At 36.1% G+C, this 13241-nt stretch overlaps 1 protein-coding gene across 2 annotated transcripts in view; it reads left to right on the forward strand.

Annotated features, from left to right (window-relative positions):
* Window positions 1-13241, forward strand: part of LRPPRC (leucine rich pentatricopeptide repeat containing) — a 90648-nt gene that overhangs the window by 65037 nt on the left and 12370 nt on the right. For both annotated transcript variants that reach the window (XM_068676693.1, XM_068676694.1), the window contains exons 28-32: window positions 539-681; window positions 795-882; window positions 5728-5848; window positions 9521-9609; window positions 12932-13136. In XM_068676693.1, coding sequence (XP_068532794.1) covers window positions 539-681; window positions 795-882; window positions 5728-5848; window positions 9521-9609; window positions 12932-13136 — 646 coding nt within the window. The remainder of the gene's footprint in view (window positions 1-538; window positions 682-794; window positions 883-5727; window positions 5849-9520; window positions 9610-12931; window positions 13137-13241) is intronic.

Below are 13241 nucleotides of genomic sequence, written 5' to 3' on the forward strand. Positions count from 1 at the left end.
GGAGCCCAAAACAAACATAAGAAAAAGTATCAAATATTCTCCATCCTCCATTGTTTACTGCCATAATAACCTGTGTTTAAAAGTGTTAATTTTAGTCTTTAAGACAAATAAAATGATCAGTTTTAAGGTAGTTCGCTACCTCTTCTAAAAAGCTGAAGTGGTACTACAACCTTGTGGAAAGTGGGTATGGATCTTGGAATTTATAAATGGTACCTTAGAATGTTTTGTAAACGTTTTGAATCTTTTTTCCAATTATTTTGGCAGTTAATAAGGAGGAATATTTGAGTTGATGAGATGGGGGCAAACTTCTGTAGTATTTTTGTGTTTTCTCATTCATTTAAAAATTTGTACAGTCTTTTTTCTTCTATTTGCATCTTCCTGTACCTTCTGAGTAGCACCAGCAGTTTAGAACTTCTCAATTTGAGGGTCATATGAAGCAGAAGTGTATGACTGACTAAGTATTTTCCACAGATAGGACTCTAGATATGTATATATACTTTAAATGTGCTTTTATTTGGAATCTTAAATCTTGTTTCAGAGAACAACAGTGATTGGTCAAAGGCTGAAGCAATTTGGACTAAAATGCAAGAAGAAAATGTTGTTCCTCGTGAGAAAACACTAACCCTGCTGGCTGATATATTTGAGAAAAATGGTCAGGTTGTCCCATTTGAGGTACCTAAGGTAATCTGACTCTACCTGTGGTAGCTAACAATGCTTCTGAATGTATAACTTTTTCAATGAAACATACTAACGAATAGCATTTTAGCAATTTAAATAAGCTTTTTGTTTTAAAGGCTAGACAAGAAGAAACAAGAAGCCCAATTTCTTCTACCTCGGAAGAAAGAAAAATAAGGATGCTTTGCAAGACAAATAATGTAAAAGGTAAACTGAAACCTGCCACTGCCCCCCCCAGCGCTAAACTTTAGATTTCTGTTAACTACAGAGCAAGAGATGCTTTCTGCTGCTTTCTGTTGGTTTGCTAGTGTGTTACAAAAGTTACGTGATAAGCTTACTTAGCAATGTTCTGCTTCAAAAGTTGATGAGAGAAGCAAATGCTAAACTGTTTAAAGTGTCATTTGAAATACTGACTTTAAATGCATGTTTCAAAGTCAGTCTGCAGGGAAGTAGGTGATTTTAAAGTTTTGGAAGTATTGCTGGTCTGTAGTTTATATTGTTAGTTTAACACCATTTTCTAGACTTTAAATTCAATATGTTAAACATAAGGAGCTATGCATAGGGTCAATGCTGAAAATATTCTTTCACCATTGTAGGCGCCTATGTGGTTCCCAATAAATCTAGCTGTTTGGCTGCAAGTTTTATGGCAAAGACATGAGTAGCATGGAGAGAAGGATTATTTAAACAGATTTAACAAAGAAAATATTTAGATGAGATTAAATTAGACGAGTCTGGACTATGGGGATGATCGCCTCTCATTGGTCAAAAGAAGTGATTCTCCTGCTGTATTTAGCATTGCAGCAGGCTCGCCTTGAATACAGTGTGCAACTCTGGGCTCCACATTATGAAAAGGATGTTAAAGTACTTGAAAGCATCCAGCGGAGGGCAGCAAGGCTGGTAAAAGGGTGGAAGGCCTGTCCTGTGAGGAGAGACTGAGGACACTGGGGCTGTCTGGTCTAGGGAAAAGGAGGTTGAGGGGTGATCTCGCTGCAGGGAAGCACAGAGGGAGGTGCCGGGCTCTGCTCCTGGGAACCGATGGCAGGATGCATGGGAACAGCATGGAGCTGGGCTGGGGAGGGTCAGACTGGGCATGAAGAGAAAATTATGTACTATGAGGCTATCAGACACTGGGACAGGCTTTCTAGTGAGGTGGTTGATGCCACATGCCTGTCATGAGGCATTTGGATAATGCCCTTGTTAATACGCCCCAAGTTTGTCAGCCCTGAAGAGGCCAGGCAAGAGGACTTCGAACTTTGTAGGTCCCTTCCAACTGAACTGTTCTTTTTTATTGCTGCCTTCCTTTATGGCTTTTATCTGTTAGTCTGTTTTCTTTCTGTTAATGTTGCAAAGCGATCTGTGTTCATTTGAAGGGAGGTATGTCTCCTAGTGTTTATAAATTCTTTGCATTTAAAGTAGTCCATATTTTTCCCTAAAATTAGCTAACTTCTCCTCCTGATCTTCCTCCTACAAAGACAGACAGTACTAAAAACATGTGGTTATTTGGGTTGTAATAAATATAAACAAAAGATCAAAATCAGTGTCCCCACAGCTCACTATTTCCAACCCGCGGGCGTGTGGGTGTCACCCAACAAATAAAATGGCCTCATTGAGAGATCACTTCAAATCTTCTGCTGTGAGAAATAAATAGCTTTTCTGCAGAAAATTCTCTGCTTCAGATAAAAACAGAATTAACTTGTGCTTGGGTATTTGCCTTTGTGTATAGAAAGGAGGAGTGTACTGCAGTACAATTCCTCTGGCTCAGTCTATGCTTAGTTTAAATAATTGGAAATCCATTCTTATTCATCTCATCCCAAAACACTGTCACAGAGTCAGAATTAGCATAACTGGGTCATAATTGATCCATTTCTAGCATCTGCCAAGGTGCAGATCATTTTAATATTCTTGAAATCTTTTTCTTTGCCTATATTATCATAAATAACTAGATCTCACTTGAGAGATCATAAACATAGAATTAAATGGGTTAAAATAATTAAGTTTGCTGAATTAGGAGGATTTATAAATACAAGGTGCCTTGTTTTCTTCTCTGGGTGTTATCAATGTATTTTACAAGTTGGACTTACAGATTAAGCTTTGAGTTTAAAAGCAGAATCTGTTAGTCATTGACAGTTACCTTCTGTTGTTAGTAAAATGACCCTATAGAAAGAAGTACGGAGTCCCAGGTGCACGGATTAGAAGTCTGAACTCTACATATTCTGTAGGTAGGGGGTACAGTCGTGGGTATTGTGGTAGACATAACATTAACATGCTTTAAGGAAATTCTTCATGGTGGTAAATTTTTGGAATCAAAAGGCAGAAAAGCAGAAATACTTTTAATTGAGCAATAAACAAAATTAATGGAATGCATTTTATACGTATTTCCTAGAAAAGTGTCCAGTGTCTTTGATAACACAAATGAGCAAGCAGAGAGCAGGTGGAAATTAAATATAGCTTGGACTTTGGAGGGACACTATTTTAATATAAAATTATAAACTGTAACTGCTACTAGTCTGTGGTGACACTTGATACTGAATTTACCAATAAGTTACTCCTGCATATTCTTTTATTCAGAGCAGCAGTGTTTAAGAGGAGGTGGTCTACAGCTATTGGAAATTTGGGGAAACGCTTTCTTTTCGTCTTAAACTAAGTTGTCACTTTTGTATAACAGTATAATGTAGTTTTGATATAAATGTAATAGGGCAGAATAAAGTTTTTTTATCAACGCATTTCTGATAGGAAAAAGATTAACTTAATCGAGTTATGTAACTAATTTCATGAATTTATCAGCTCTGACAAGGGGGTGTTTTGAAAATCTGTTCTCTGAAGTGCTTGATTTATGCGAAGTCACAGTTGCGTTTTTATCCTGATTCTGCAGTGTGAGAGCTTGACTCAAGTGGATCATGTTACACATAGCCCAAACAGTTGCAATTCCTGAAACAAATTTGCCTGTCTTGAGAACTGAGACTTTCTTGGCAAGTTGTCACTAACAGATCTTTCTACTTGAAATAGCTTGTGTAACGCCGTCTGATTCTGAAACCAAGAACTTTGTCTCCTGAATGCTAATATACTTGGGTAATTTTAGATAGCAGCTGAAGAATCAATAAGCTGGTAACATCTGATCAGGTACATGAGTCTCCGTTTGAGACTCCTTTAGGTATACTTTAACCATGCTACTTGCATGGATGCAAAATAGAGTTAAGAAAATAGTCTAATCTGAATAGGATAATCATTCTGAGGTTGGGATTGACATATACAGCAAAACATTTTGCAACAGGAAAACAAAACTGACACTACGATATTTTTTTTTTCATTGAACTAGTCATTACAGAAAGATTTACGTATATTTCCTTGTAGAAACAGATTTTAAGCATCCTTGACCAAGGTCATTGATAGTAACATATGCTTGGCATTATATCCACTGGTGGCAAAGTCCACTTTGTGCCCACCTAGTGGAAAGGGATATTCAAACCTGGAGTGAAATCTTAGTTCTGTCTGAAAACATTAGGAGTCTTCAAACATACGGATTTTTTTGTTTTGTTTGTTTTAAAAAATAAAATTTAAGTAGGCTTTTACTGTTGGAAGGAACAAACATATCACCAGCTGGTTACATTTTTCTAAATGAAAAGTGGCACTTGTGATAGATTGTACCAGTGAGATATTTTTTGTTACCACTGAATGTGATTACAAGTCTACCAATACCTCACATTTCAGAAAAGCAGAAAAAAGGTGTCTTTCCTGCTGGATTTCAGCAGGTGTGAGCACTCCTTTGCAATTTGTGATATTCGGCATCTGAGCAGGCAGGAGCATTCAGCACATTGCAGCAGGCCGTGTTAACCTCAGACCAATAAGTGAGCACGGAGGGAGGATTCCCAGGCTGTTTCTGTGACATTCTGTTGTTGTTTTATGGTCCTTTGGTTGACAATGCAATCAGTGTTGTAGTGTCAGACATCAATCATATTCTTTCTCCATCTCTCTCGTATCTCTGTCTCATACGTTGAATTCACAAACGTGGAAGTGGACTTAATGGATAAGAACACTACAATAAAAATTATCTCAGTTCATGTATGTTTAATGTAGCTCAGTGTCCAAAGCAGATTATGGGTGGCAATGTTAATTCTAATATCAACTCAGTGCGAGTGTGTGTGTGTTGCAAGTAATTATTTTATGCATGGTCACTTCTGTGCCCGCATTTCACCAAGTTTTTATGTATACGTTTTGGTTGAAGAAGTTTAAGACCAACAATTTAACACCAACTGTTCAGGCTTTTGTAGTATTATTTCTGAAAAGTTGTTTAAAAGGTAATTGTGGCTTAGTTTTAAAATAGCAAAGGGATTTTTATTTTTTTTTTTTAAGTTTCCTTGAAGGAAACATACAATCACAGTTTTAGATGCAAAAGATGATTTCTGGTTCTAAACATGTTAGATAGCTGTGTTGCAGCTCAGACTGCTACCTAGGCTGTATGTTTATAGCTGCATAATTTTGTTTCAGAAAAATAAATGACTGAAAAGTGTGCTTATCATTTTTTTTCCTTTTTGGTAACATCTTTTCATACACTGACAGTTATTGTGAATGCATGAAATAAAACTGTTAATCAGTCAAACAAATGCAGCGTAGTTTACTTGTTAAATATCTGTATATTTGTAAATTGTATGTTTTGTATAAATCTTGTCGTAGCCAAATAATTTGATCTCCCCATATTGGAATCACTTCCTATATTATTTGTTGAATGCTGTTGTGATCATGCACCAGATACTGTAACTATATACCCCTGCATTAGGTGTTGTTTAAAAAATCTTGAGTCTTCCCCTTCTCTTGGTATTTAAGCAACAGCTATATATAGAAAACTAGAAGTAGCAAACTTTTTGTTCTCTCGAGGCTTGTGTCAGTTGATTGTTGTGTACAAGCAGTTTTGAACAAGCTGTGACCAGCAGCTTTGGTCTCAAAGATGTAGGAGGATGAAATGACTTCAGATGGACCTTTTCAATGAAAAGATGACTTTTTATGACCAACAGTATTATAACATGACACTTTGTTTGGGTGCTTTGTCTTTTTTAGAGGCCTACGATTTTTTCCTGCAAACGCAAGAGAAGGGCTATCAGTATCGTACGTATGTCACCCTTATAAAAGCGTTGTTATCCCAGGATTCTTTTGAAGAAGCCATCCAAGTGAAACACATGTAAGGCTTTTCTGCATTTTGGGGATTTTAATTTTTTTTTCTGATTTGGGGTTTTTGGTTTTGGTTTTGCTGTTTTTTTATTTATTTTTTTGTTGTTCTTTAAATAATTTCTGGATCATTTTCAACTAAGTCCTTAAATTTCAATGGGAAAACAATTCACCTGACTGGTAATTAGGAGTTAATGGTAAGAAATACACCAATGCTTCATATGACAGTCTGCCATATATTAAAAAATGTGGTGGAGAGACTGTGTGTATTGCTAATAACTCATTTCAACAAACTGTATCAACAATTGCACTTGGCATCAGAACTGCAAGTCTGCCCTTCTGGCAGTCTGCCTTTTCCCCTTTAGAGCAATATCCAAACAGACAAGATTCCTTCACTGAACTGCCCCTGAGCCTTCTCAATCCCCATCCCTGCTGGTACCCTACCCTATCCACACTCTGGCAGCTGGCTGCCTGCCAAATGCAAAATGGTACATTTGACTGTTATGCCAGTGGCTAGGAGATGACCATAAACCTTAGATCCAACTGTTACACTTCTGAAATAAATCCAACCTGCTGTCATACATTATTAGAGTCATCAGTATTGAATTAACCTTCAGTGAGTTGTGTGGCGCACCACTTGCTTTAAGTATTGCCTGTAATGTGCATTCTGGCCAGATTATAGACTTCAAATTAAGTGTTACTATTCATCAAGCTAGAGTTAAGAAGAACAAAAATTTAGGTAATTTAAGGCATTTCATTTCTACAGCTAAAACGAGAGTGGTGGCTGTCTTCATTGTGTTCTGACTGAATACAGTGGATTAGAAAGTGGATGTGGGTAACTTACATGCTGCATAGTCTAATCATTTTTAGAGTTAACTTAGTTTATTGTTTTAATGATTATCTTTAAAAGTATGTAGATCAATGAAATGTCTTCTGTTGGAAAATGGTTAAGTTCCAAGTTCAGAAGCGCAAGCAACACTTTTCCAACTCTGTGTCAGTAACTGAGCTGTATGAAAAGGGGAATGTTTGTGCTTGATGAATAGAAGGCTTATATCAAGGAAAAACTTGAACTGCTCATCAAATTCTGCTCCTTGAAATGCGAATAACTGCTGAATGTTTGTAAATAAAAGATGGAAAGGGCATGTTTGAAAGTACACATTATGCTGAAAAAGTTTAGCTACTTGGTTAAATATTTACAGAAAATCTTTATGTATAGAAAGATATATAGAAAGATTCTTCAAGGAAGAATTTTGAAACTTTTCACTGAAGACTTGTGCATGTACTGACTGCCTCCCTGTTCCACAGCTCAAACATGCTTGTAAGGAAGATGCGCAGAATATTGCATGTTACAAGCAGTAATTTGCAGATCGGAAGAGGAGAGAGAATGTGGTGGTTTGTTCCTGGTGCTGGTGATTCAGAAATCCTGCTTTAGATAATAAGTGTTTTAGGATGTAAAATGCAGGAAAGAAAAGAACAAAAAAAATGTTAAAGACTAAAGAAGTTTGAAATGTGTTTTTAGGGACAAAGCCTCTGAATCTCGAGATGTATGGAAAAAAAGAAAATAGGATTTAATAAGAGGTTCTGGTCCAAGCCAACCATAGTAATAACCACCGTGCTTTTCAGAACTCATACTCAATCATGTAGCATAGAAATGCCAAATAATGACATTCTAAGAAGCCCATAACAGCTCACTGTTACATCAAGACAGAAAATGCTTACTATTACCAGTGTTTATAGTGTTTATCTGTGTATCTTTTTTCTAATAACAAAATCATGCTTACATTAAGCATTTTCAAAAGTCTGTAAGCTTTAAATTATTCACTGAAGTAGAGGAAGCGATTTTGTGTGTACACATGGTTGAAGAATAGCAAATCTATTTCGCACACATTTCTGCATGCTTGACAATTTTACCAACCTCATATTACAGAGAGATTATTCCTACAAAGCCTAAATGTGTGCAGTGGCCTGAAACTTGTGCAACTCCCAATATTTTCATAAAATACATGAAAGCCACCTTAATTTGTATAAGCTAACATCTTTTTCTTTTTACTCTGCTCGAAGCCAAACTTGAAATTTAAATAATATGTAGAGAGCTTTAGTATAGGCAACAAAATAAGTAATTTCTCTGTTTAAAAGGGTTAGATTATTTTAAAACTTCCTTACTGTCATCAGAAGTGAGAAACTTTGATGAGAAAGTCATGTTGTGGTAGAAGGAAATTGAACTCCCACTCTGCGTTTGGAAACAAACAAAAACCACAAAAAACAAACAGAAGGTTACTGATCTGTAGGTCAACCCGAGTCTAGTTGCTTTGGCATCCTAGCACTGTTTTGAGGAATATTTACTGCATTTAGTTGAAGTTTTAAGTAGAAATTTAGGAGTATGGGAATGATGGATTAGTTCTGTAATAGTAGCTAACATCTATTTAATCACACTAAAGATTGGAAGATTGGAGAAAGTAAATCCTTTGTTATATGTAATTTACAGTCTCATGCATGAATTGTTGACTTAAGGGCTTTGACAGATGGGACAAAGGGAAAAAAAAAAAAAAAGAAAAGGCGGAACTGAGCAGTGGGTGCTTAGGCAGGGATTAAGAGGATTGGTTGGGAGAGTAAGAAAATCCTGAGTCCAGTGACTGCATTTGTGAGCCCGGGAGGCTGAAAGTGACTGAGAGGATAGTCATATTGTGTACTATGTGAAGGATTTTCTTGGGATTGAGGGGAATAATTTAGCAATGACCCTGCTTACCTCCCAATCCGCTCAGCCTGTAAGTTCAAGTAGGTAGGCTGCTCAGTTGTTTGCCACAAGATGATCAGTGAGGTTTATCTTGATTGCTGATATGGTAAATGGCGATGCCCCCCTTTTCTGTGTAGAGATTTTGTAATCTAGAAATGAACATTTGTAAAGTTATCCGTGTGTATTAAAAATGTGGCTGTATGGCATTGAGGAATGGGAACATTTTGTTCGCATCGATGTGAAGGCTGGTTGGTCTCTCTTGCCTAATTTCCAGAGTGTTAGAAAAGCTTTAGCAATGTTCCTAAAGTAAAGATCCTCTTTACTATAGGTATGTGATGTGTAGTATTGTCGGAGATAAAGAATTGATAAGCCAAACACAATTTTAACACAGCTAAGGCAGCAAACGTAGTATGTTCACTTTAAAAAACTGTATACATCTAGATGACAGAAATTTGAAAATTAATCAACCAAATGATATGGTGTTAGTTCATAATATGCTTTAGTTTATGTTTAAAATATACAGTGCTGAAAATAAATGTTTCATTTTTATTGCTGAAAGAATAGTTTTACATTTTATAATTATGGTGACTATTGAAAAAAGAAGAAAAAGTATCCAGCTTAGGATACAACAGAACAATGCAGGGCATGCAGTTATTTTAGTCATCTAATATGTCAGCATTCAAGAATCTGAACCGATTGTTTAAAAAAAATCTTGTACTTTGTTTCTTTTGTTGCTCACTTCCAACTTTGTCATCTGTCAGAATGCAAAAAAAAATTATCCTTCTATAACCATTGACAGGATAACACAAAAGCTGTCTCCAGGTCGATATTTTGCAGCAATATTTTTAACATACGAACAGTAGTTTTTATAATTTCACCTTGGTGCTCAACCATTTATTATCGTATCAGAAGCATGTCAGTAATTCCTTTCTAAATGTCTGCTTCTTTTAGTGCTGAGACCCACATCAAGGGCTTCACACTGAACAGTGCTGCCAGCAGCCTCCTCATCATATCGCAAGTTAGGCGGGATTATTTGAAAGGTATGTCACAATGCTTGACCTTTACGTCACATTAATGCCTCTGCAGATTTTTCTTGTAACGCCCTTCGAATACTTGGATAAAGGAGTCCATTTAGCAAATTACCTGCTTATCAAGAGCCTTTTGTGGTAGCTGAGAGACGTAAATTACTGTACATGCATTTATAATACAGCTTGAATATGAATGTACTTGTCATTTGACCACTTAGTCCAGTTTCCATTCCATTTAACACAAGATGGGTTTTCTTAAGATGAATCACAGCTCTTCAGACATGCAAAATTTGTGCTCCAGAACGAGAGAAAGTACAGGCTTTCAAGTGCGTTAAAATTCACAGCACAAGTCATTTTGCTTTGGAAATTAACATACTTTAGAGCATCTGAAACAATTCCCAGCAGTTGTTTCTTGCATATTGTGGTGGTTGTGTGAGATACCAGATGAGTTAAATTGACTGTTAAATGTGCATGATTGTGCACTAAATGATTATAATATTGATTTAAAAACTTAATCAAATACTTTTTAATAGTTCTCAATACCAACAGTAACAAATATTCGGTTTGTCTTTCTTTTTAATGTAACAATCACAATAGAAAAGAAAATGGTGGCTGAAGAGTATTTGAGGGCACACAAGAAGATGGTGGATAAAGTTCACAGTTGTTTTACTTTACTTCTTGGCATTAGCTGTTCTGCAGCCTAGAGCATTCAGCTCTACAGCATTAGATTTTACTTATTCAGTTGTTCTGTAGAACTTCTGTGAGAAGAAAACTCTGCAGGCACATAGCTTTACATGCAGTGCTGTCTTTTACCCCTTTGCGAGTGGATATAAGGTGTTGATACACATTGCCAACGATATCTTTAAGCATTAAAGTGGCTACATATGAAAATAAGTATTGCACTGAGCTGGGTTTCACTTTCATACCAGAGGGCATAGCAGAAAATCCATTTTTGATTCTGCCATCTGTTTATTTTTTTCCATTCCGCTTTGTGTAGTTGTAGTAGCCCATACACATGTAATAGTAACTACATGAAAGATGAGCATTTAGACACCTCTTCTCACTTGTATTCTTTCTGGCAGCTGATAAACTTCTCTTCTTTCAAATTCCTTCCCCCTTCAGTCTTACATCACTGCTGGGTGTCATCGACTGAAGCATTTGCAGTTAATGCAATTGCTTCTCTTCTGTGTTGGCAAGTCTTTCCTTTTTTGCAGTTTTCAAATCCTTCACCTAAACTTTCTGTTTGACACTATTCTAGCAAACTTTCTGCTTTTGCAGCTGTCCAGTATGCCACTAAGTTTTGTTAGTTCTAATTCTAAACATTACATTCACAGATCTTCTTCAGAACATCACTGATATTCCTGTATTATGACAGTCTTTCTTTAACTATGCATTTTCTTTTTAGCAAGCAACCAAGATAATTTGCCACCTCAACCGAAAATGTTACCTTTTGTACAATAAAAAGTTTCTCAAGAAACTGTTGGGTTGCATGATTTTGCACCATTATATTTTCCTTGATTTTGTGCATTGAACAAGCTTTCTTCTGGTTATTTAATTGAATACTTAGTATTGATACTTGCTTCTCTTTTAAAGATATTTGCTTCTCTTTTTCTAAGTGAAGCCTTGAAAATGCAAGCCACTAAATGTTTCAGTTATATTGGTCATTTTCTGAGGCTCAAATTTTAGTCTTGTAATCTTAATTAGTAAGATGAACCATTAAACCTGCATCTTGTGACAGCGGACATAACTTGTGAGCTTTCACTATTGTAAAATTTATTTTATTGGTTCCTTAGATAGCTATTGACATCATTCTTTGCTATTTAATGTGGTGCAGGTTTAAAAACACTAATTATGTAGCTCCCTAAGTAGCCTTGAAAGAGCTGTAATATCTTATAGCAAGAACTCTGTTTAAACAAACAAACCAAAAAGTTTTTTAAGAGTCAAAAGTTCAATTTTATGGTACAGAATTCGCAGAACTTAGAGTAAAGCCTTTTAAAAGATAAACAGTGGGTTTTCACAAGCAAAGTTAGCTTCTTTTAAGTATTGAAAAATCAAGGGATTAAAATATGAATTCAGATTAGTAGTAATATATGTGCTTTTGCAAAGGAAAAGGGGTACCAGCAGAATTACCTAATCTGCTAATAAAACGGTTCCTTGCAGTAGTGCTGCATGCATGCAACTTCCAAGCCTTTCTCTTTCCTTGTTTTTTAGAAGGCTAATGACACTACACGCTAAAGGGAGGTCCACACCTAAAGCCAGGAGAAAATTTTATCTTCGCATGTGTGTTAAGATTGCTTTTAGATTTCAGGAATTCCACCCCAATGTATTACTCATTTTTTTCCCTAAACAAGAAGGAAAGAAAGAAAAACAAAACAACAGGGCAGAAGGGAAGTTGGCTGTGAAGGAAAGTTAGGCACACAGGATGTTTTTTCTTCCTTTCTTGTAAAAGCTAATATTTGGTTTCTGCAGTACCTGCATATTGAATCAGAATGCTAATACTGTGGAGTTCATGTGGTGTGTGTATATTATGTTAGAAGAGTTATCCCTTGGTGTGATAATTATTATCTGTGATTAATCCTGCCTGTGCTGGTAAGGGCTAAGAGGTTTTTACCAGAGGGGCATGTCTTTCTCTGTATGTTTACTCTTGTATAATATAAATCAACAAGAATTCTGGTTAGAAAAATGAGAGCAACTGTTACAGATGCACAGAAGACTGATTTGGGGTATTTTTAGCACATAACTCCTGTTGTTTTAGGAGTTTTTAAGGTAACTGTCCAGTTTGGAGTTTTTTTGTTCTTTTGTGGACACTCATATTATGAACTTCTATTTAAAATTAAATGTTGGTAAACAAAGTTTTGGTGCACACTTGAAATACTAGACTTAAGCGGTTTTGGTAATAAATTGCATCTTTAAACGAACTCTTGGTTCTTAAGTGTGCCACATTTTTCGTTTCCAGTAAATAAAAATTCATTATAGCTTGTTTGGAGAAAAAACAAGCTTAAAACATTACAACTTCATGATCACAAGGGAGGGCACTTGCGATATAGCAGCTTTCCCTGAGCTGGATACTCAAATGGGATAATTTGATGTTAAACTTACTCTAATACTTCCTGTTACTGAGCACATTTTAAAGCATTGTATCCTAAATTGCCATTGAAAGTTTTGTGTATACATGTATGTTGGTTATTATTTCCTAATTTTGGGGCATAACTTCAGCACGAGAATGATTTTCTATACATGTTTTTATAAAGGTAAGGTTAATGACCCTAGCAGTGTGGTTGTCTTCTCAACTAAAATTTCAATTCCTTTTTCATTGTTTCTTCACCTTTATTAGATGCCTTAGCTGCTTTCCAAGGAATGCTTGACAGTGGCTTGTTGCCTACTAGACCAGCAGTTATTGTACTTGCTGAGGCTTTGGCAGTGAAAGGAGACATGAAGAACTTAAAAGCATTTGGAAACATGATAGAAGACATCACAAAATCGATTGATTTATCTCCCTCACTAATGGCCAATGCTATTGCATTGGCTCATGCTAAGAAGTAAGTATTCCTATGACTTCCAAACTTTTATACAAAGTGGTGGGAAATCATTAACATTATCCACTTCATTCTGTTTCCATTCTTAGTGTCCTAGATGTTAAAATG

The sequence above is a fragment of the Anas acuta genome, chromosome 3 (assembly GCF_963932015.1).
Source record: "Anas acuta chromosome 3, bAnaAcu1.1, whole genome shotgun sequence".
Classification (NCBI taxonomy): Eukaryota; Metazoa; Chordata; class Aves; order Anseriformes; family Anatidae; genus Anas; species Anas acuta.